Raw genomic sequence first — 26735 nt, 5'->3', positions numbered from 1 at the left:
ATTTGCAAACAAGTTACTTTTCGATGCAAATAAGAAGTGGAATTGTATTGAAAGGATTTTTAAAAAGAATGAATAGTTTTTCTATTCTAAACTCATATTGAATGTAGTTTTTAAATAAATGTGCCTTTGTTGATGGAATAATTATTTTCAAAAGCAGTTAATGTTATGGCAAGAATGAAAAGATTTCAGAATATGTAATTGGTGTTGAAGATAATTTTGTAATTTTTTGCATTTTTCCTTTAAATATCCTGAAGATGTCCTCTGCAATAGGGACAAAACGTTGATCATTTCATAAATTCATTCAGTTTTTCTTTTGTCAAAACAACATTATATATATATATATATATATATATATATATATATATATATATATATATATATATATGACAAAAAGTTATATTCCAGAATTCGTGTTGACCATCTTGTAATTTATTCCTTTAATTCAATTGAAAAAATTCAAAATGGCATAATGGAAAAATAAAAAGGCATTTGCAGCTTCTCTTCCAATTTTCAGATTTTAATCATGTCAAATCACACTTCATTTCCTTTTGACGGATTGATTGTTGCAATTTCTTCTGATAAGTTAAGGGCAAAATAGATTCACTGATTGATATAATAATTAAGTGATTGATTTTGCACTACGAAACAGATACTGTCAAGAATTGTAAATGTCAACTGAATTAAATTTTGGAATGTAATTATATTGCGCTTCTTAAATAAGGATTGATATATATTATAAGAAAATATATTTCTACAGCAATATATATATATATATATATATATATATATATATATATATATATATATATATATATATATATAGAGAGAGAGAGAGAGAGAGAGAGAGAGAGAGAGAGGATGGGACGATATCAGTATTTTTATCGATTCTGATACAATTCCCGATTCCAATTCTTTCTAAATCTTTACATATTTAACTATAAAGTTGTTATTTTTCACAATTACCATAAAAAAAAAAACATGTTAAATGTGCAGATAGTTTCTTAAACGTGTAGACACACTTGTGAGGGATGATTTATCGATTTTAGTTTTACTAATGAGTTAAAATCAATAGATATTCATCATTTTAGTTTTACTATCCGTGATAGAATATTTTCATTTAAAGAAAACCAAATAAAAAAGACAATTTAAAGAATCGTTGTTGGCATCGGAAAATAGACATAAATTTTATCCGATTCCGATACCCCAAAATTTCTGATTTTTTGTATTCCCGATTCTGATTAATCAACCGAACACTAATATATATATATATATACACACATTAAAATAATGAACTATGTATAAAATTACATTCACAAATTCTTCGATTTTTATACAATTTTCATCTGCTTTTAATTCAAAGCAGAAAGTGTCCATCCATCTAAATTAAATGTTGATGCATCGTAACCAGATTATCTGAAAAAAAAAAACAAGAGAAATTATTTCGTTTTATTTCTTTAGAGTTTCTTTCACCATTTGAAAACAACATGTTTATTACAAATAATGGATTTTATTTTCTTCAATTAAAATTGTTTTAATAATAATGGAAACTGGCTCTACTATCGTTTTATAATCTCATCTCAATGTGAACTTACATTTTAATCTTTTATACAGTGAACTTAAGTTAGATGCTAAAAATTATGACTTTAGATAAGATTAACAATTGGCATTCGAAAAGGCCTCCTATTTTTTAACTCAAAAACTAAACCCTTGAAGAGCTACGAAGACAGGAGTGTATCATTAAAAACGAACAACATTTTTTTGCTCCAGAATTATTTTTTCTCCATAGTCACCACCATTCACAATGCATTTTTGTCAGTCTCTTTTAATGCTTCAGTCATAAATGTCCAGAGCAGGATTAGTAACTCATATTTCTGTCGCCACTCTGAAATCAACGGAACCATCTTCCAACTGTGCTAATATTAACTGCATCAACAAGTGAATGTAAATCTCTGCTTTTTTTTTTTTTTTTTACACAGTGATCACCACTTATCAAGGCCCGGAAGCCACTCAGGGATAAAGGTTATTGCAAGTACATTAAGTTAGTGAGGAGATTTGCTGAAGTGTTTACTTAAGGGGGCGGTTCATTAGGAATTTGTTAACATTGGACTTGAAGACATCCAAGTTATAGTCCGGAGGGAAGCAGGCAGACGAAACAGAGTTCCACAGGCGTGCAGTTCTAAGAAAGAAGCTTTGTTCATGGAATCCGCGTTTTGATTTAGGCACAGATATAGAGTTGGGGAAATTTTTCACAGTGGATTCAGCTAGACGGGTGTTTTTCGTGAAAGATCGGCGTGTTTTTCGTGAAAGATGCTTCTGATGCATGTCTATGACAGGCGTTGCTTTCTTAGAGTCTCACACCATCAATATCTGCAACAGATAGATGAAACAATCAGGTTATGAATGCATATGTTCAATCAGTATAACAATACGATTTGAAATACCCTCTGATCCATCCGAGTGAAATAAAAATTTCGGATGTTAATGTTCTTTTCGTGTCACTTTTTACTGCTGTTTCACACCAAAGAAGGCATTTGCATGTAAGGGACTACTATGTAGGACAAAATTTCCAGGGATACTATGTAGGTAGTTGAGTAGCAAGATGTCTGTTCACATTACACTTGAACTTCTGCATGTCAGTACAGTCAGAGAAGCAGGAACCTGGGAATGAATTCCAAAGTTCTAGGGAAGAAACTATTTGAGTAAAATCACTCACCCAATATTTTTGCTGATGAAGAGACTTTGTTTCAAAAAACTATATCATCAAATTATTGTCCAAGACTCAATGTCTATCACAATAAAAACATCGTTTCCGAAACGATCGTACAATTTATTGATTTTGTTTGTTCTTCCTTATGAAACAAATTTTTAATTTTAATTATAAATTATCAACCATCTTACTCAATATTAAAATAGCTCTAGAATATATATGCCTATCGAGCTTATTATATATCTACATTGCAACGAGCACTGTTTTATTTTATTTTAATTGTATTAATTAATTTACTAATACATTAAAATATACTCTGCTCTTTAGACTCTTGTTCTAATCCCCTAAATACATATATATATGTTTTAAGAAAAATAGAAAAACCGAATGAAATTATTAAAAAATCAACGTTTCGTCCTTATTTCAGAGGACATCTTCAGGAGCTTATTATATATCTACATTACAACGAGCACTGTTTTCTTTTATTTTATTTTAATTGTATTGATGAATTTACTAATACATTAAAATATACTCTGCTCTTTAGAATCTTGTTCTAATCCCCTTAATATATATATATATATATATATATATATATATATATATATATATATAAGACAGATTAAAAATCAGATGAAAAATCCTGATAGATATTACTTGAGGTAATACTTTCAGGGCGATCCTAGCGAAAAAGGAGAAGCTCAGTATTTAAGAATAGAGCAATATCTAAGTTTAGTGGTTAAAGTTAAATTCTGAAAATCAAAATATAGACACATATATTTAATATTGAAAAATTTTTTTGGTTGATGAATGATAGTTATATGAAAATAATTATAGGAAAAGGGAATTTCATACAACCTGGGCAGTTCATTATCGGAAGGAGTACAATGTCTTCCGGTGTTTTTTTTTTTCACTATTTGTGCTGAAAAGCAAAATACGTGTCTATTCACAGCTGAACAATTTGCTAATCGCATTTCATTTCCTCTGATGATATGAGCCATTATTGAAAATCCATGGATTAAGGAAATTAACATGACCCCTTCTATATATTCCTTTTGTCAAACAATAAATTCTTAACTCGAATATATGTGTCTATATTTTGATTTTCAGAATTTAACTTTAACCACTAAACTTATATATATATATATATATATATATATATATATATATATATATATGAATGGAAATGTATAAAAAAGAATACGAAAAGCATAAAAGCTTATAACTTTTCTTTATTCGTTTTCAATTGGTGACATGCAGGAATACAAAATAATATTATGAAAAAAAATTTAAAAACTTTTTTTACAGGTACATAATTTTTGTCCGATCCTTCAGTCTTCATCGGTGTAATCAATGTTTTATATATATATATATATATATATATATATATATATATATATATATATAATATTGAAGTGTATGTATGGGACAGCTGCAAACAAATGCTTTTTCACTTGTTTCTTTTATTCATTTTTTTCTTTCATTTATTTTAAACTAGCAGGGGCACCTGGCATTGCCTGGGTGTTTGAAGGTGTGTGTGGTTTTGGGTAAATCAAAACACCTGGGTGTTTGTGCCGAGGGTGGGGAGTTTAAAATAAAAAAAAAGTTTGGGTAGGTAAGTATGAAGGATCGAACCCGAAACCCTTGAGTCGAAGTTGGAAATTAAAGTGCGAAAAAAAAAACATGCGACGTTAACCACTAGGCCACCATGAAATAGTAATGATAACATGTTTGAATTTATTTAAATATTACAACTTGGCAGGTGTCCGTACTTAATGAGGTCATCTTTGACTGCGGGCCAGTATTTTATTTACTGCGGGGCAGGATTTTTAATTTTTTTTTTGTTTGCCCAAGATGTTGGGGGTAAAACCAGCTCCCCATAAAAAAGGGATTGTCTAAATTGAATAGCAATTGTCTGATATAAGGAGAAACTCCACATTGATCAAAGCTGATTGCTTTTGGACGTTTCCGGAAAAATGCCGCCAGAATTAGTTTCATTTTTATTATACGAAAAAGCTTAATGCACATGTGGCGATCGAAAAATGTTGAATATTTATGTTTTAAAAGTTGAGCAAATTAAAGACAGGGGACCCCCATTGTTAACCCGTAGATATTATCATTTAGGCGTGATATAAAAAGTTTTAAGAAGAAATGAGTCGACCGAGTGTTGCGTTGTGTGCACTCAGTCTATATAACTGCGTGGACAAATGGTCGCCGGACAAGTTTACCGACGAGTGTATATTTGGAATGACAACTAAAAGACTCGACTGTTTACAAAAGAATTCGAGTTTATTTTAAACAATCTTCCTTGTTGAATATTTATCTTTTCAAAGTCGAGCAAATTAAATAGACAGGCGACCCCCATTGTTAATTCGTAGATATTATAATTTAGACGTGATATAAAAAGTTTTAAGAAGGAATGAGCCGACCGAGAAGCGAACATACATACACACATTTTCGCTTTTATTCATATATAGATGAAGCATGGGTATTTTTTATTTTTAACTTTCTTTCTACCTCAGCATTCACCGTTAAATTGATGACTTTTAAAGGTTTTTGGCTAGTGCTACCAGATCAGGCTGTCTAAATATATTGGCTTCCTGAGACGAAATGCACCTAACATTGATGCTTTTTGTTTTTCTACCTCCTTTTTCAAAACTTAATTAAAAACCAAAGACAAAAACAACCTACCTTTTTTTTTTTTACATAGGCATCACCACTTATCAAGGCCAAGAGGCCACTCGAGGATAAGGGTTAAAGAGTGTACAGTAGACATTGGACAATATAGTAATCATTAGTAATGAAAATTCGGTAAATTTGATAACTTATATGGAACGGCTCATCAAGAACTTATTTACGTTAGACTTGAAGACAACCATATTGTAGTCAGCCGGAAAGCAGGAAAACGGAAGACAATTCCACAGGCGTGCAGTTCTAAGAAAGAAGCTTTGTTCATAGAATCTACGTTTAGGTTTAGGCACAGATAAAGAGTGGGGGGAATTATTGATAGTGTTTACAGCTAGACGAGTGTTTCTTGTGAAAGTTTGGCGAAGGGGGACCATAGATTGAAGCTCAGTCGAACACTTTCCATGAAAATAACGATACATCAGAGACAAACTCGCAACATCTCTTCTGTGAGATAGAGGTTGCAAGGAAGAGAAAAGGACATCTCCTACGAGGCTAAATAAGTAATATTGAGCGCTGCCAGAAAATAAAAATAATCCCGATGTCTCTCTACATCTTTGAAGTCTCAATAATCACTCCAAAATACCAAATAAATCAAAATGGTGGTAGAAACCACCCAATAAATGTAACTAGGGTAACATTGGATTTGTATTACTGTACACATAGATTCGAAAAAGTTGTCAAAAAACAAATATATAACAAATAAATGTTATCAAAGGCAAGATAAGTTACTTTTCTACCAAACTGGATATATTTTTTGTGTTTTTATTCAATGTAACATGTTTATTCAGCTCGAAAAACATGCAGTGTTTACCGATGTATTGGAAAATTCAAAATGGCGGCCGACTGTCTCTTTAACACGGTAAGTTTGGGAAAAGATGTTATAAATAATAAACTAGACAAAATACTATTAAAAAACAACCGAATATATGTCAACTTATGTCACGGTAACATATATTGAGCGAATTTCTAACAGTATTTTGTCTAGTTTATTATTTATAATACCTTTTCCCAAACTTACCCTCTCCGAGAGAGAGTCGGCCGCCATTTTGAATTTTCCAATAAATCGGCAAACACTGCATGTTTTTCGAGCTGAATAAACATGTTACACTGAATAAAAACACAAAAAATATATCCAGTTAGGTAGAAAAGTAACTTATCTTGCCTTTGATAACATTTATTTGTCATATATTTTTTTTTGACAACTTTTTCGAATCTATGTGTACAGTAATACAAACCCGTAACATTTATTGGGTGAGTTTTTTTTGGGGGGGTGCAAACAATAATTCATAAAATACTTACTTTTTATGCTTAAACTTTTTTTCTTTTTTCAATCTAATCGACGTTTTGACAAGCGAAAAAAAAAATAACGTTTAATTTGTGGCAAAACTGCAAGAAACAAAGAAAAAACCCCAAAGGAAAAATAACAATAAATAACAAAAAAAGAGGGATAATCAAGGGAGATGATTCATGAAACACCTATTATCTCCCTTGAGTGTCGTTCTTTTATTTATGAGTCATTAAAAAAAAAAAAAAAGAAAAAAGAGAATAATTTTATTTCATCTCGACCTTCTCTTTGTGAGGATATTTATTTAGAAACAAAAGTTATTTTAGAGTCCACATTCATCGAAAAATTTCTAGATGGCCACAGGGTGTTTGGTTTGTGAATCGGAGTTGGGTCAGATGTAAAAAAAAAAAAAAAAAAAAATGCGAAATATTGCTTAATCGCGATCCCAACTCTGCCAATAGTCAAATTACGCAAAGACTTTCGCATGAACTCCAGAAAAGGTAACAAATAATAAAGTTCTCGAGAAATTTAAGCGCCATCAAAAATTTCTGAAAAAAGCCCCCCCCCACCTCTTCCAAAAGGAAGCTCTAAAATAATGAGTACACCGGCGACACCGCCATCCATACATATAAAATCAGTTCTTTCAAGCATGAGGTATGCAACCAAAAACACGCAAGTCGAAAGGAAAACCGACCCTCTTCTTATCAACCTCCTCATGACACGTAAGTGATTTAATGACACTTCTGCAGTATGCGGACGGCGGTCATCTTTTTGGTGCGTTTCATTAATCTGTCGCCAGGTGGCGCTTTCTCAGTCAAAGCATTAATTTGTTGTTGATCCTTCAAAGTTGTTTTAATTCGGAAAAATGTTTCGTTTAAATTATTTATTTGTTCGGGGGGGGGGGACAACAATTTTCTGGTATTATTATACAAACACCGTGACAGCGTTAGGGTTAGGGTTAGGATTAGGGTTAGGGTTTAGGGTTAGGGTTAGGGTTAAGGTTAGGGTTAGGGTTTAGGGTTAGGGGTAGGGTTAATTCGCTGTCACGGTGTTTGTATAGTTTTACCAATTTTCTTACGCAGACTTTTAAATAAATGTTTTTAGAATTATATTTTGATACTTTTTTTTATACAATAAATGGGATCAAGTAAAGATTAGATAGCCCGGTAGCAGAAGACAAAGATTGTCGAACATTTCAAGTGACACCGGTTGTTCGACCTTGACATTTCAAGGGTCACCGGTTGTTCGACCTTGACATTGCCGTTGGTTGTTTGTAAAAATGTCAAATAGCAGACATGTTCGTATGTTCGCGAGCAAGATTTTTTCAAAATATATTTACAAAACTTTTTAAGATTTAAAAGAAAAAAATATGTATTGACAAAACTTTTAAGGATTAAAAAAAAAAAAACTTTTCTATTTACACAAAACGTTTTTAATGTAAGTAATACAACGAACGTATTTAAACAAAATATATTTAAATGAGTATCTTTCTGGGTGAGTGCTTTTTATATATTTACAGAACTTTTGAATAAAGCTAATTATGATATAAATAAATAAATGGTAAATTTTTACGACGCACCCCAGCACTAGCAGTGTTAGAATCTTTGGGAAAATCGCCATTGCACATTTGGGGTTTGTATTACTGTACACATAGATTCGAAAAAGTTGTCAAAAAACAAATATATAACAAATAAATGTTATCAAAGGCAAGACAAGTTACTTTTCTACCAAACTGGATATATTTTTTGTGTTTTTATTCAATGTAACATATTTATTCAGCTCGAAAAACATACAGTGTTTACCGATGTATGTATTCGAAAATTCAAGATGGCGTCTCACACCCTCTTTAACACCGTAAGTTTGAGAAAAGATGTTATAAATAAAAAACTATACAAAATACTATTAAAAACCTGCCGAATATATGTCAACCTATGTCACGGTAACATATATTGAGCGAGTTTTTAACAGTATTTAAACCGGTTTTTTATTTATTACACCTTTTTCCAAACTTACCGTGTTAAAGAGAGAATCGGCCGCCATCTTAAATTTTCCAATACATCGGTAAACACTGTATGCTTCTCGAGCTGAATAAATATGTTACATTGATTAAAAACACGAAAAATATATCCAGTTTGGTAGAAAAATAACTTATCTTGCCTTTGATAATATTTATTTGTTATATATTTGTTTTTTTGACAACTTTTTCGAATCTATGTGTACAATAATACAAACCCCAAATTTGACACCCCTAAGACAAAACTGCAAATAAAATATTAAAAAAAACTCGTAATTTCGGTTTTTAAGAGTGGGTTGTTTATTTTCTTTATGAAATATACTTCCAAAATAAATTATTAAAGTTTCAAACATAATAAAAATATTATTTCTTATTTGTTAAAAGACCGTGTTGACAAAATATCTGCTCGCGGTGATTGAATACGCGGACATTTTGTCTACACGGTCTTTCAACAAATAAAAAATATTTTTATTATGTTTCAAACAACTTTAATAGTTTATTTTGGAAGTATATTCCATAAAGAAAATAAACAACCCACTTTAAAAACAAAAATTACGAGTTTTTTATATTTTATTCGCAGTTTTTTGTTGGGGGGGGTAAAAAATTGGTAAAACTATACAAACACCGTGACAGCGAATTAACCCTACCCCTAACCCTAACCCTAAACCTAACCCTAACCCTAACCCTAAACCCTAACCCTAACCCTAAACCCTAACCCTAACCCTAATCCTAATCCTAACCCTAACCCTAACACGGTGTTTGTATAATAATACCAAAAAATTCTGCCAAAATTCTGACACTGCTACCCCAGCACTCCAACCTCCCTATGTTAAGAACGGCTTTTGGAATAGCACCCCCAACCTCAAAAGCCGTTCTTAACATGAAGAGGTTGGGAGGTGTTTATTCTGAAAGCCGTTCTTAACATGGGTGGTTGGGGGTGTTTATACTACACTGGGGAAGGTCGTAAAATCCTTCTAGACCGAGGCAATTTTTATGCATAATAAAATCACAAGTATAAACAATCGAGATTTTAAAAATATATTTTATTCACATATCTTTTATAACTTTTATTTTTATAAAGATGAAGGTAAAATCCATTGAAAGCGGTCGGTGGTTCTATGAGAAAATAAAGCTGTGTACGCATTATAAATGTGTCTTTTCTGTGTCTTACGTTATACATTAGTACATTAGGGGTCATTTCGAGTTAAAAGTTTATTTACTGCACTCATCTGGACTAGAGAAAATCATGATTTAAATGTGTATGTCTCGTGTAAATAACTAACGATGAATATCTAATATGGCCGACCAGACGGGTGATCAAAAAGTCAGATCGAGCGTACCGGAAAACGAAATGAGATCAAATTGACAATTGGCCTTTTCTTTTTTTTTTTTTTTTTGGCTTGAACTTTGCGCTTTTCGGATTGTTTGGTTATGTTTTATTTTCTTGGTGAATAATTTTTTTTTTCCCATTTTTTTAGTCTCATTTCGTTTTCCGGTACGCGCGATCTGACTTTTTGATCACCCGTCTGGTCAGCCATATCAGAGAATCATCGTTAGTTATTTAGACGAGACATACACATTTAAATCATGATTTTCTCTAGTCCAGATGAGTGCAGTAAATAAACTTTTAACTCGAAATGACCCCTAATGTACTAATGTATAACGTAAGACATTTATAATGCGTACACAGCTTTATTTTCTTATAGAACCACCGACCGCTTTCAATGGATTTTACCAAGATGAAGTGTAGTATCACAAGATACAAATCTTTTTATAATTTTCATGTTTATTTAAAAAAAAAAACAAAAAAAACTTGCTATTTGCTTACTTCTCCATAAAGGCAAATTAAATACAAGTTTAGCGTCCGAAATTTTCAGTTTCTAATGTTTTGTAATAAATATAGTTTATTTTTTTTATTTTTTTATTTTTATTATACTTATTATTATTATTATTATTATTAATAGTTTTATTAAAGTTCTGTAAATATATTAAAAAACACACTCAAAAATACACTCATTTATTTTAATATCTTTTGTTAAATTTACGTTCGTTTCGTGTAAATAGAAAAAAGCGGTGGCGGCTCGTGCCTAAGATTAGTAGGGGTGCTACTTCAATTGTTTTAGTATCGTGTAAAAGATTTTGAATATATAAATGAATATTTAATCAAATAATAAACAAACATTCAAATAAATATTCAATTTTTTTTTTTTTTTTACACAGTGGGTACCACTTATCAAGGCCCGGAAGCCACTCAGGGATAAGGGTTATTGCAAGTACGTTATGTTAGTGTAGAGATTTGATGGAGTGTTTACTTAAGGGGGCGGTTCATTAGGAATTTGTTAACGTTGGACTTGAAGACATCCAAGTTGTAGTCCGGTGGGAAGCAGGCAGACGGAACAGAGTTCCACAGGCATGCAGTTCTAAGAAAGAAGCTTTGTTAATTTTAATATTGAAACAGGGTTATTTAAGGCATTTTTCATGTGTTTTTTTTTTTCAGATTTTTTAAGAAAGTTTTAACGTTCGTTTTTCTGTTTCGCGTTTTCTTTTTTGTTTTTCCCATTTTTTCATTTAACATCGTTCGTTTGCCTTACGTTAGTTTTTTGTGTTTTTTTTAAATATTTACTTCGCTTATTCTTACGTTTTGATTAACACCCCCACCCCCACCCCCGTCCGAGCACACACACCTCGAAACACCCAGGCAATGCCGGATAGCCCCCGCTAGTGTTTTATAATGCTTATATATGACATCCTATTTTTTTATAAATCTTCACTTTATGTCGATCTTTACCGGCATGGGAAGGTCAGTAAATAGCCAAGTTTGTTCTTTTTATATAAAAAGCAAGTTGTTGAAAGATTTGTAAATAAAATTTTGTATCTTTAAATATTTTTGTTTGTCTGCTCACTATATAAAAATGTAAACTTTTTTTATTTTGTATTTTATTTACAAATACGCTTTGTTATAAATACATTTTAGAAAATAAATTTTGTAAATAAAACTGTTATTAAATAAAACGCTATTTTCAAATAGTCAACTCCTAAATATTTCCTCGTGGGGAGGCAAGTAAATTTCAAAGTTTTTCTTTTTTGTTTTTATAAAAAAAATAAATTATTAAAAAATTGTAAATAAAATGTATTTTTAAAAATGTCTTTCGTTTGTTTGCAAAATAAAAATGCAAACTTTTATTTAATCTGAAAAGTTTAAAAGGAATATATTATTTTTATTATTCTGTAAAGTGTACACAATTAAAAAAAAACATTTTTAATAAAAATAGTTTTTGCGTATTATCCATTTCTGATTGATTATTTGTCTAACGCTCTGATCCCCATCTGGCATCAATTGTGATGGATAGCTCTCATCTGGAAGAGGCCCCGTGTTTTGACAAGCTTCTGGGTTTGACCTTTACTCATGATCTGAAATGGAACACGTACATCAAGTCTGTTGCCAAGGTCGCTGGAAAGATGGTGGGATCCTTCTACCGCTCCAAAAGATATCTCACTACTGATGCAATTCTCTATCTATATAAAAGCCAAGTATGTCCAAGGATGGAATACTGCTGCCATATCTGGGCAGGAGCTGCTAAAAACAGCCTATCCTGCCTTGAGAGAGTACAAAATAGACTTCGTGGTTTAGTGGGGGATGCCCTTTTCTCTACCCTGCAACCTCTCTCTCACAGAAGAGACGTTGCAAGCCTATCCTTGTTTTATCATTATTTCCATGACAGGTGCTCATCTGAACTCCAATCTCTGCCCCCCCCCTCGCCAATCTTTCACGAAAAACACCCGTCTAGCCGAGTCCACTGTCAATAATTTTCCCCACTCTTTATCTCTGCCCAAATCAAAACGTGGATTCCATGAACAAAGCTTCTTTCTTAGAGCTGCACGCCTGTGTCAAGTCAAGGAGGGGAACTAGAGAAACTTTTGAACAGGTTAACTTTCTTAGAACTGCACGCCTGTGGAACTCTGTTCCGTCTGCCTGCTTCCCACCGGACTACAACTTGGATGTCTTCAAGTCCAACGTTAACAAATTCCTAATGAACCGCCCCCTTAAGTAAACACTTCATCAAATCTCCACACTAACGTAATGTACTTGCAATAACCCTTATCCCTGAGTGGCTTCCGGGCCTTGATAAGTGGTGATCACATACACTGTGATCAAAAAAAAATTAAAAAAAAAAGGAATTTCTTAGATGTCACTCTAAACTTAAATACAAGCGATACACAAACGTTAACGCTAATTTAATTCATACAAACTCAAAGTCTTACCAAAACTTATTGAAGGCAAATTTATTGTTTTATTTTATACACGATTCATTGGAAGATTTTACTGTTTTACTTGGCGATTGAAAAAAATGTCTTTGATGTTTTGCAGATTTGCCGCGGCACGTCATTGAAGAGAACTGGCATTTTAGCAAAATCATTTTCTGAGAAAGAAATGGAAATCCGATGACTTATGATGATTTCAACATTACTTTCCGGCACAAGTTTGCAACTACAATAAAATCAATTCAATGCAAGTCTGGAAACTTATTGAAAGCACCTCATGAATATAAAAAAGGACATTTCATCTATAATATAAATCTCACCTATCTGTTTAAATGTATGTATGTTTGTATGTCTGCCTAAAACTTTCGACAGAGACAACAGACTTTTACAAGATCGGTATCATTTTGAAGCTCAACCCATCGGACGACAATTATCAAGTTTGAAACTACAATAAAATCAGTTCAATGCGAGTCTGGAAACTTCTTGAAGGCACCTCGTGAATAAATTTTTAAAAACAGGACATTTCATTGTATATTGTATACATGATCCATTGAAAAATTTTACGATTTTTCTTGGAAAAAAAATGTATTTACTGCAGCGGGTCTTTAAAGCTGACTCACATTTTAGGTTCGCTGAGAGAGTGGAGAATACTCAGTATTTGACTAAATGTTTTTTAAGAAATGCTGAGAGAGTGGAGGATACTCAGTATTTGACCAAATGTTTTTTAAGAAATGCCAAACAAGAAATAGAAACGTAAAATCCAGACACTTATGACAAGTTCAGCATTCCTTACCCGCAGGTTTTGAAACTACAATAAAATTGGTTCAATACATGCAAAGATCTATTAAAAAAGATATTTTGTTGTCTAAGGTATGGATGATCCATTGAATGTATGAAAGAGTTTGATGAACGATGACTGTGCATGGGCGTCCGGGGCACACTTTCTCATACAAAGGTCATTGAAAAAGTAAACTCCATAAGTTGAAAGACCACCAAGACTGGATGAATACCATTGAAATGAGCAAACCTTCATATATTACATTGATATAGAGAAAAGAAAGAAATACCAACGTCTTATGTATGACATGAAAAGAAATTAGAATCTTAGGAAGATTTCTATCCTTCCAATAATTATAGGAGCAACTGGACTCATGAAAAAGAATTTTCAAAAACTACTTGACAAATATACCCGGTAACCAAGTGCAAGATAGATTCAAATAGTTGTGCTTAAAGGGATGGTTAGAATCTTAAAAAGATCTCTTAGTTGAGATATATGAGATAGCAGATGAATGACTGGTTTCTGGTAGGATGCCGCATGCACAGCCTGAACAATCTGGTAACGTATTGTACAAGTGATATGTGACTATAACTATGCGGCTCCGTCGGGTTAACTATAAGTGTGAGGCTTTTCTGTTGCCGGAAAATTAAACTTGATTCAATTCAATTATGGCATTTCATTATGTATAGGGAATCTGTTAAGATTTTTCTATATTCGAAATTGCTATTGATAAAAAATTGTTTCATGTTTTGCAGAAATTTGATTTTTTTTATTTATATGACTCATCAGATACGCAATCTAGCGAAATATCTGGTATTCAGATTCGTATTCACCATTTGAACACATAAAATATAAAAATTTTATTTGACCCAACATCTTCAAAGGATGGTGTAAGTGTGTGCATAGTTTAATTAAATTAATACATTTCATGGTGTATTGGATAGCTGACACATTCATACATTTCATGGTGTATTGGATAGCTGACATATTCATACATTTCATGGTTTATTGGATAGCTGACACATTCATACATTTCATGGTGTATTGTATAGCTGACACATTCATACATTTCATGGTTTATTGGATAGCTGACACATTCATACATTTCATGGTTTATTGGATAGCTGACACATTCATATATTTCATGGTTTATTGGATAGCTGACACATTCATATATTTCATGGTTTATTGAATAGCTGACACATTCATATATTTCATGGTTTATTGGATAGCTGACACATTCATATATTTCATGGTTTATTGAATAGCTGACACATTCATATATTTCATGGTTTATTGAATAGCTGACACATTCATATATTTCATGGTTTATTGAATAGCTGACACATTCATATATTTTCACTATCGGAAAAAAAAGTATTTGCTGTGACAAGTCTAATTTGATGCAGGACATCATATAACACATTGAGGAGAAGTCACATTCCAAAAATCATGTTGTGGAACTCTTTTCCTGCTCACTGTTTTCTTTCTATCTACCATTACGATCAATAGGCATCTCCTGTCTTTGTGATAATCATATTCCATTCTTGTTAGCTCCTCACACAATGGCTTCATGCTTTGTCTCAAGGGATTTCCTTACAAAAAAGGTCTGGCTTTTATATGAATACCGAAGGTGGAGGGAAGCCAGTGTCCAGCCCGTCATTTCCTGAGGAAGACGAATTCAAACAGCATAAAGAGACAGACATTATGTGAGATAAGTTCACCATTGTTTTCCTACAAAAGTCAAGTTCAAAAATACAAAGAGGGAAACCAGTATTCAACCCATTTTCAATTTTTTTCAATAAATGTTCGAACTCGCATGATTCATGTGATTGAAACATATTTATCAGTTGAACACAGTAAATATAAATAAAACACTGTTCCACTGGACTGCTTCCCTGTTGAATACAACATGGTAGTTTTCAAATTCATGTAAGCAAATTTAACTTGCATGATTCATGAGTGTGAATGAAAACTATTCATCAATTGAACACATTAAATTTAAATATAAATAAAACACTGTTCCACTGGACTGCTTCCCTGTTGAATACAACTAGCCTTAAAATCCAATGTAAACAAGTTTGAACACATAAAATATAAAAATTTTATATGAGCCATTACATTCACATAATACATAACTATAAGTATGTGGTTCCTTTCTTGCAGAAAAATTGATTCGATGCAATTAAAAATAGACATTCTCTTGTGTACAGGAAATCCATTGACATATTTTTCTTGTGCATTGTATAGATAACCCATTGACAGATAACGCAATCTCGTGAAATGTCTGGTTCATATATAAATACAGAGAGTGGAGGGAAGCCAGTGTTTGACCCATTGCTTCCTAAGGAAGATGAATTCAGGCAGCATATAGAAACAGACAATATGTTAGACGAGTTCACCATTCTTTTCCCACAGAAGTCAGGTTTGAAACTGCATAGCGGAGGAGACAAAAGGGACCAACTGCATAGCAGCGAAGAACGGCTTCATAGCAACAGAGACCAGCTGCATGGTGATGGAGACCAAGGGGACCAGCCACATAGTGGTGGGAACCAAGGAGACCACCTGCATAGTGAAGGGGACCAACTGTATAGCACAGGGGACCAATCATATGCTTGTGAACTTTGTGGCTCTTCATTTACTGAAAAAAGTAATTTATACCGACATCTTCGTATACACAGTGGAACCAAGCCGTACTGTTGTGTAACGTGCGGATACTCATGTGCGAGTCGAAGCGCTCTAGAGGTTCATGTCCGGACTCATACCGGTGAGCGTCCTTTCCGATGTGACACATGTAGTAAATCGTTTTCGCATAAAATCACGTTAACGGAACACGTCCGAACACACACAGGAGAAAAACCCCATTCTTGTGGTATCTGTCAAATGAAGTTTGCACAGAAGAGCAACCTACGTGTGCATCTTCGAACGCACACCGGGGAGAAATCCTTCTTCTGTGAGGTGTGCAGTGCAGCTTTCTCACAGAAATGCGTCCTAAAAGTGCACATGCGCTCGCATACCAAAGAAAAGCCGTTCTCCTGCGACATCTGCAATGCGTCATTCACGCAGAAGAATAAGTTGAAAGAACACGTCCGACGACACAGTGGCGAGAAGCCATTTTGTTGCAGCATTTGTGCAGCAGCGTTCACGCAGAAAACGAATTTGAAAGTTCATCTACGTACGCATAGCGGAGAGAAACCGTTTAGTTGCGGGTCGTGTTGCACATCGTTCGCATTGAACAGTCATTTAAAAAAGCACATGCAGTCTCATGGGAAACGGTGATTTAGTTACCCGTCTGATATTGACCAAGATTAACATCACTTAACTTTGGTGATATAATGAGAAGCAATGTTGTGGATTGTGTTGCACAATTGTTGTGACCCCAGGAGGGTCAGGGTTAGGGTCAGGGTTAGAGGTAGGGAAAGCACAGACAGAGATGAGTTAAAAAAAAAAGTAAAATGTGTTAAAGCAGAAAACATCCTAACCAAAGAGCAACCATCATAATAAGTAGCACCAATATGGCGAACTATGAAAGTACACTGCCCCCCACCCTCCAAGAGTCGTGACTCTCAGTTAATTTGTACAGTTTGGAAGTATTCATGTCTTGTTTATACGGGAGTTCCAACAACGCTTGCCTCCCAAAACAAAAAGCTTTTAAATACCTTTTCCACTTTGAATCGATAGCTAGCAGTCGGTGAATTTTATCTCATCCTCGTCACTAAGTTGCTGTGGCCCTGGAAGAGTCACTAAGGAAAGCACGGACATAAAGATAAGTTATCAAGGCCCGGAAGCCACTCAGGGATAAGGGTTATTGCAAGTACATTACATTAGTCTGGAGATTTGATGAAGTGTTTACTTAAGGGGGCAGTTCATTAGGAATTTGTTAACATTGGACTTGAACACATCCAAGTTGTAGTCCAGAGGGAAGCAGGCAGACGGAACAGAGTTCCACAGCGTGCAGTTCTAAGAAAGAAGCTTTGTTCATGGAATTGATTTAGGCACAGATGAGTTAGAAAAAGTAAAATGTGTTAAAGCAGAAAACATCCTAACCAAAGAGCAACCATCATAATAAGTAGCACCAATATGGCGAACTACAAAAGTACACTGACCCCCTCCCCACCAACAATCGTGATTCTCAGTTAATTTGTACAGTTTGGAAGAGTTCATGTCTTGTTTATTTTTTTTATTTTTTATTTTTTTTTTTACACAGTGGTCACCACTTATCAAGGCCCGGAAGCCACTCAGGGATAAGGGTTATTGCAAGTACATTACGTTAGTGTGGAGATTTGCTGAAGTGTTTACTTAAGGGGGCGGTTCATTAGGAATTTGTTAACATTGGACTTGAAGACATCCAAGTTGTAGTCCGGAGGGAAGCAGGCAGACGGAACAGAGTTCCACAGGCGTGCAGTTCTAAGAAAGAAGCTTTGTTCATGGAATCCGCGTTTTGATTTAGGCACAGATATAGAGTGGGGGAAATTTTTCACAGTGGATTCAGCTAGACGGGTGTTTTTCGTGAAAGATTGGCGAGGGGGGACCAGAGATTAGAGTTCAGACGAGCATCTGCCATGGAAATAACGATAAAACAAGGACAGGCTCGCAACGTCTCTTCTGTGAGAGAGAGGTTGCAGGGTAGAGAAAAGGGCATCCCCCACTGACTCCCATTGACTCCCATTTATATGGGAGTCCCCACAACACCTGCCTCCCAAGCAAAAAAAACTTTTAAATATCTTTTCCGCTTTGAGACAATAGCCCTGGTCAGTGCATTTTATCTCATCTTCGTCACCAAGTTGTTGTAGCCCTGGAAGGATCACTAAGGAAAATACGGACATGGAAATGAGTTAGAAAAGGTAAAAAGTATGGAAAAAAAACATCCTAACCAAAGAACAATTATCGTAGTAAGTATCACCAAAACAGCAGACTACAAAAGTACATTGATGACCTCGAGAATTGTAACTCTTTATTTATACCGTCTGGAAAAGTTCATACTTGATGCATGAGTGAGTGCCTACAACAATAATGTTTACCTCATTAACCTGGCTCAAGGTCATTTAACTTCCGTGACATAATGATATTGACCTGGCTCAAGGTCATTTAACTTTGGTGATATGATATTGACCTAGCTCAAGGTCATTTAACTTTGGTGACATAATGATATTGACCTGGCTCAAGGTCATTTAACTTTGGTGACATAATGATATTGACCTGGCTCAAGGTCATTTAACTTTGGTGATATGATATTGACCTGGCTCAAAGTCATTTAACTTTGGTGACATAATGATATTGACCTGGCTCAAAGTCATTTAACTTTGGTGACATAATGATATTGACCTGGCTCAAAGTCATTTAACTTTGGTGACATAATGATATTGACCTGGCTCAAGGTCATTTAACTTTGGTGACATAATGATATTGACCTGGCTCAAGGTCATTTAACTTTGGTGATATGATATTGACCTGGCTCAAGGTCATTTAACTTTGGTGACATAATGATATTGACCTGGCTCAAAGTCATTTAACTTTGGTGACATAATGATATTGACCTGGCTCAAAGTCAGTTAACTTTGGTGACATAATGATATTGACCTGGCTCAAAGTCATTTAACTTTGGTGACATAATGATATTGACCTGGCTCAAAGTCATTTAACTTTGGTGACATAATGATATTGACCTGGCTCAAGGTCATTTAACTTTGGTGATATGATATTGACCTGGCTCAAGGTCATTTAACTTTGGTGACATAATGATATTGACCTGGCTCAAGGTCATTTAACTTTGGTGACATAATGATATTGACCTGGCTCAAGGTCATTTAACTTTGGTGACATAATGATATTGACCTGGCTCAAAGTCATTTAACTTTGGTGACATAATGATATTGACCTGGCTCAAAGTCATTTAACTTTGGTGATATAATGATATTGACCTGGCTCAAGGTCATTTAACTTTGGTGATATAATGATATTGACCTGGCTCAAGGTCATTTAACTTTGGTGACATAATGATATTGACCTGGCTCAAGGTCATTTAACTTTGGTGACATAATGATATTGACCTGGCTCAAGGTCATTTAACTTTGGTGACATAATGATATTGACCTGGCTCAAAGTCATTTAACTTTGGTGACATAATGATATTGACCTGGCTCAAACTCATTTAACTTTGGTGATATAATGATATTGACCTGGCTCAAAGTCATTTAACTTTGGTGACATAATGATATTAACCTGGCTCAAACTCATTTAACTTTGGTGATATAATGATATTGACCTGGCTCTAGGTCACTTAACTTTGGTGACATAATGATATTGACCTGGCTCAAGGTCACTTAACTTCGGTGACATAATGATATTGACCTGGCTCCAAGTCACTTAACTTTGTTGACATAATGATATTGATCTGGCTCAAGGTCACTTTAGTGACATAATGATATTGATCTGGCTCAAGGTCACTTAACTTTAGTGGTATGATGATATTGATGAGGCTCGACAAATGAGATCATGGGAAAATTGTAATCTCTTTTTTATAAAGATATACATGTTGAATTGACATGTCAATATAAGATGTTTGGTGTGAAAAACATCCCAGAACTTGGATCCTTTTTTACAGACGTGTGAATATGCAAGCCATCCACCATCCACAATGACTATGTAATTCCTTCTGATATCCATGTTGAATCAACATGGAACATATCTGTTGCTATTCTGAAATCGACGGACCCATTTCCTAACTGTGCTGACATCAACTGCATTGGCTTCATAAACATTCAACAGGCGCCGGTAAATGGTGCTTCAATTTTTTTCTGCATGGAAGAATTTAATGACACATCTATACTTCTGACACATGTCTATGACAGGGTTTGTCTTCTTAGTCCCACACTGTCAATATCTGCAACAGAGTTAAAACTTTCACGCCATGAATATATAAGTTCAGTCATGCTGACAATGCAATTTGCAATCCTCTCTGATCCATTCAGCCGGAAAAAAAGATAGGCATTATATTTCTAATGCCTTTCATAACATTTTAAATGTGGAATAGTTTTCGCATCATCGTTTATGATCCGTAGCCGACGGATTTGCAACAAACACAAGCAGTAGTGAATTCTCGCAGGTCGACATTTTGAAATAAACTTTTTTCCTGGCTTGTCCAATCAGAATCCAGCTCTCAGTCATGTGACCAAGTTTATAAACCGTTAAACCAGCATTGCACTCTCTCTCTCTCTTTCTTCCTAGATCGTGGACTGAGAACAACTCCAGTGGAATGGACCTGTCACTCTTGGGACTCAATTGAACTCATCCAGCCTGGTGTTTGACTAAGCCATCTCTCTACACACAAACTCATCCTACAGTACTGTCTCTAATCTATCGTGACGCACACTTCTCCTGTTATATAGCTGGTTCATTGAGAGAGTCTTATTATAAGTGATTTTTATCTTAGTGAGAGAGATGCTGTTGTAAGAGAGATTGTTCGTTTTATGAAGATTCATATATATTAAAAATGTTCTTTACTTCTTGGCCTTCGGGACAAGATCAAAGTGTAGTATTTGTTCCAACAGATACTGCAAGCAAAGACCATATGTGGGGGTAACCCCACATATCAGACCTTGGTCAATGTAGGGGCAACCCTTCATACCAATTGTCACTATCCAGCTCCCCTACTCCCCGGGGAACTGGTCCCCATTTCCCCTTCACTCCTCACATTAAAAATCGGCCTTGTGCCTAATTTGCTCGGTGGGGGAGCAAATAAATACCATCTGTTCTTCAGATGCTGCACTTCTATTTCTTGTTCTCTTTCGGTGGAGGAGAAATCCTTCACGACTGAGACAATTTTTATTTTTGTACCTTTTCTCCACGTTAAAAAACGACCCTGGTGTCTAACTCTGTCCCGTGGGGAGGCATAGTAAATAGGTACTTAGACGTGTAGCAGAAGAAACTCTTAGGTCAATAGATGTGTTGCTATGTGAAGCTCTTAGAGTGAGGAGATAGTGTTCAGACAGTCTTAGTGTAGATATGAGATGTAGATTCACATTGTGGATATGAGATGTGTATGTCACGACATGTTATAACACAGACATATAATAACAATTCACTTTACCTTTTTGTAAGAATCACAAACACAAGGACAAGCTTTATCAAAACACATAATGGGTTTATTTCTTCACGACCGGCCGTGGTTTTCATCATCAAGAATTCAAAGCTTCACATTTTAGTTTCAAAGTGATCGTCTCGCTTCCTAGACGTTCGAATTCCCAGACCCTTTCTAAGTTTCTCACTGACTGTCTCTCTAACTAACTCTCACTTCCTATATTGAGAAATCCATGCATGTCCGGCCACGTGAGCAAAATTCACGTGTTTCAACATGCGTGACTTTGCACGTTTGCGACATTATGATTTCCCAATAACCTATTTTTTCTTTGATGTTTTTTACAAAGGAATTCAACCTACATATCTAATTTATTTAACCTATATTTTATTATCCACATTCTTTCTAACAATTGAATAGTTTATTTATTATTTATTTCATCCGAATTAACAATTTACTGGACATTCCATTTAAACCTATTGTTCTTTAAAACTTATATCTAAGATTCGATTTCTGCTTTCTCTCATTTTATTTTCATTTTAACTAAATCTCTCTATTTTTATACTTACATGAAAAGGGGACAGCCCTTATCATGTAACACTCCTACAAACTTCTAGAAGACAAATGGCTATGCACCATATCAGCAGACGTACACGAGTGAGACCCCTCTAGCGAAATAGGCATTGGCTCCAATGTTGTATGCAGTGTGTTTCAGGGAGCGTAGATTATTTTGTTATATGTTTGTTTTGTTTTTGTTTTTTGTTATTTTGCTGGATATTTGGGGGGGGTGCAGAGATTATAGTTATAGGTAATTATTATCAGGAAAATTGGTGAAAGTCCAGATTAGCACTTGTGGCGATAGGCGCAAAAATATCGGTAGGAGAAATGGTGTTCAACAAAGACAGAATACAAACACGCCAACATGGCCGTCTCTACTCTATCATGACACTTTTAATATTAACTTCTAGGAGACAATACATCATTGTTATGAACACATGAATGTTCTCTCTTTCAACAGGCCTGTATCATCATCAATATCTCTATACATGACTAACCCTTTCTCTCTATACACACTATTAACGAAAATAACCAATAAAGTTGTTTTTTAATGTTAGAATGAGACTTATTTTCTTGTTTTCATTTAACTTTTCATGAATAACATATTTTTGTGAATAATTTATTGCCTTTAATTTTAATAGAAAATTTTATAAATATGGAAATTTATAAATATGGAAATTTATAAATATGGAAATTCATAAATATGGAAATTCATAAATAGAAAAATTTATAAATAGAAAAATTTATAAATAGAAAAATTTATAAATAGAAAAATTTATAAATAGAAAAATTTATAAATAGAAAAAGTTATAAATAGAAAAATTTATAAATATGAAAATTCATAAATATGGAAATTTATAAATATGAAAATTCATAAATATGGAAATTCATAAATAGAAAAATTTATAAATAGAAAAATTTATAAATAGAAAAATTTATAAATATGGAAATTTATAAATATGAAAATTCATAAATATGGAAATTCATAAATAGAAAAATTTATAAATAGAAAAATTTATAAATAGAAAAATTTATAAATAGAAAAATTTATAAATATGAAAATTTATAAATATGGAAATTTATAAATATGGAAATTTATAAATATGAAAATTTATAAATATGGAAATTTATAAATATGAAAATTTATAAATATGGAAATTTATAAATATGGAAATTTATAAATATGAAAATTTATAAATATGAAAATTTATAAATATGGAAATTTATAAATATGAAAATTTATAAATATGGAAATTTATAAATATGAAAATTCATAAATATGGAAATTTATAAATATGGAAATTCATAAATATGAAAATTCATAAATATGGAAATTTATAAATATGAAAATTTATAAATATGGAAATTTATAAATATGGAAATTTATAAATATGGAAATTTATAAATATGAAAATTTATAAATATGAAAATTCATAAATATGGAAATTTATAAATATGGAAATTCATAAATATGGAAATTCATAAATATGGAAATTTATAAATATGAAAATTTATAAATATGGAAATTCATAAATATGGAAATTTATAAATATGGAAATTCATAAATATGGCTGTACAGAATCAAATATGGCAATGTATAAATTATAGTCTGGCCGGAAATTTTTTTCCTCCAACTTTTAGCCTTTTTAATCCAATAAAAAAAGACGATTGTAATTTTTTCCGGGAACATAAATCTGTCTTTGATGAGTTGTTTAGTAAATTTGCACCATTCACGGAAACACATGTAAGATGCACTAGACTAACAATAAAACAATATGAATGTGAAATGAATGCATTTTTGGTTTTGAATGTTTATGTGTTTGATAGTAGTCTGATAAAATGATCCAATATTACTCAAAATAGTTTGGATCATTTTAATCATGCCAACACAAATTATATAATGCATTTTTGCATTTAATGCAATTTTTGGTTTTGAATGTAAACATTTTTGGTTTTGAAGTAAATATTCAAAACCAAAAATGCATTATATAATTTGTGTTGGCATGATTAAAATGATCCAAACTATTTTGAGTAATATTGGATCATTTTACAACACTGCTATCAAAGACATTCACTTCGGATTTTACCATGTGAATTTTTATATCCTTTTCATTAAGTTCCCTTACTTTATATTTAAATACATAAACAACTTTTAATTGTGATTTTCCATGTCTCACTGACTTTAGCAAATAAGGTGTAAACCATTATAATTATTTGCTAATATTTTCTCCTTTGAAGAGATGGAAGATATCGAAATCCTATGGGATAAGGAGTTATAATATTACAAATGTATTCTTTGTCTTACATAGAATAATAAAAATCTTTTGATATGAAATTTAAATATTTCACGTCAGAAATTTTTAAATTTTAAAATTTATTGAATATTGAATGACTAAAATTTAATATATATATATATATATATATATATATATATATATATATATATATATATAGTACTAAACTAGGTGCGGAACTCCAAAGCATAACTGAGATCCTTTTGGCTAATGGTTATCCTTTACACGTAATTCAAAACTGCAAGCACTTGTGCCCCCACGACGTGAACACCCTCGACAGACCCGACAAGCTGCAAAATCCCACCCCCACACTGTAGAGATCCCTAGATGTAAACGATCTTTTTACTCCGGTAGTTCTTCCACAGAACTGCTAGACTTTGGAATTCCATTCCAGGTCACTGCTTCCCCAACTGCACTGACATGCATAAGTTCAAGTGCAACGTGAACCAACATCTTGCTGCCCAAATCCCTACATAGTACCCCAGTAGATGTTTCCCCTGATAGTAGCCCCTTACACCAAAGTGGCAATGTGCCTTGTTTGGGGTGAAAATGTAATAAAAAAATAAAAATAAATAAAAATTCAAAAAAATAATAATCTTGACGTTTAAAAGTGGAATGGTTGTGGGCCCTCAAAAATGTCTCATATATGTGAAACTCCCATGGATTGGTATCAAAAGACAGGAGTGTTTGCATAAAATTGCTATAGCCATTTCGCATTGCTATTTTGCAATGAAGGTTCGAATGGTGTTTGGGACGAGAAATGCTTTCCCCTCCTTTCGAAAGGATGGTATCCCTACTACTCAATATAATATAGTTGTTTATTGATTTAATGGTCAATGTAAAGCTGACTACATGGGCTATACCATTCCACGTTTGGAGGTTAGAATTTCACATGTCCCCCCTTCGATATGTAGGCACCAAAAAATGGCCAACATCCGGGCGTTTACCAACTTATAGGTCGGTCATTGGTGAACATTTATTATAGTGCCAAATTTGTACTGATGGATACACGGATGAAACTTTCTCGGTTTTATACAGAGCGCGCTCGAGAATTCACTTAAAAATTCTCAAGGCTGTATCCATTAATTTGCGCCAACCATCTCTGTGTAAGCAATTAATAAGTAAATAATTTAGAACTTATGGGTATTCGCTGAGATTGTTTCTTTTTTATTTCTCCTATTCCCTATACAATTTCTTCTTTTTTTTTTACCCTCGCTATTAATTTATGGTCTTTTGACCACGTTTTTAAACAATGCTTTCTCCCCCGTTGCCAACGTTAATCTTGAAAAGGGTTGGCTGAAAGACATCTTGATAGTTTTTTTTTCTGCCCCACTCCTTATTTATCCCTTTTATCTAATTTATGCTTAGGAGAAATATACTTTAGAAGTGTATTTTGATCTTTTCAAAAGTTTCTTTTTAATGGTTTATATTTAAACTATATATAAAAAACTATATATAAAAAACACTATATATATATAAAAACTATATATAAAAAAAAACTATATATAAAAAACTATATATAAAAAACACTATATATATAAAAACTATATATAAAAAACTATATATAAAAAACTATAAAAAAAAACTATATATAAAAAAATACTATTAAAAAAACTATATATAAAAAAACTATATATAAAAAAACTATATATAAAAAACTATATATAAAAAAAACTATATATAAAAAACTATATATAAAAAACTATATATAAAAAACCATTAAAAAAAACTATATATAAAAACTATATATAAAAAAAACTATATATAAAAACTATATATAAAAAAAACTATATATAAAAAAACTATATATTAAAAAAAACTATATATAAAAAGCTATATATAAAAAACTATATATAAAAAAACTATATATAAAAAACTATATATAAAAAAACTATATATAAAAAAAACTATATATAAAAAAACCCCTAAACCCTCAGCAATTAATTATGACACTACGTTCGGTGTTCTTCAAAAGTGTTATAAAATTATGTACTCATAAAAATCTTTATATATATATAAAATAAATGACAAAAAACTATATTCCAAAATTCATGATGTTGACCATCTTATAATT

At 32.8% G+C, this 26735-nt stretch overlaps 1 protein-coding gene across 1 annotated transcript; it reads left to right on the top strand.

The window, feature by feature from the left end:
* Positions 1–6865: 6865 nt before the first annotated feature.
* Positions 6866–22931, top strand: LOC145270761 (uncharacterized). Its single transcript, XM_080126359.1, has 2 exons — positions 6866–7399; positions 13061–22931. The coding sequence occupies exon 2, from the start codon at positions 16016–16018 to the stop codon at positions 17009–17011; it is 996 nt and encodes a 331-aa protein (XP_079982485.1). The 5' UTR covers positions 6866–7399; positions 13061–16015; the 3' UTR covers positions 17012–22931.
* The last annotated feature ends 3804 nt before the right edge of the window (positions 22932–26735 follow it).

The sequence above is a fragment of the Euprymna scolopes genome, chromosome 46, assembly GCF_053919585.1.
Source record: "Euprymna scolopes isolate OS-2025 chromosome 46, ASM5391958v1, whole genome shotgun sequence".
Lineage (NCBI taxonomy): Eukaryota > Metazoa > Mollusca > Cephalopoda > Sepiida > Sepiolidae > Euprymna > Euprymna scolopes.
This window is presented reverse-complemented; position numbering and strand designations above follow the sequence as displayed.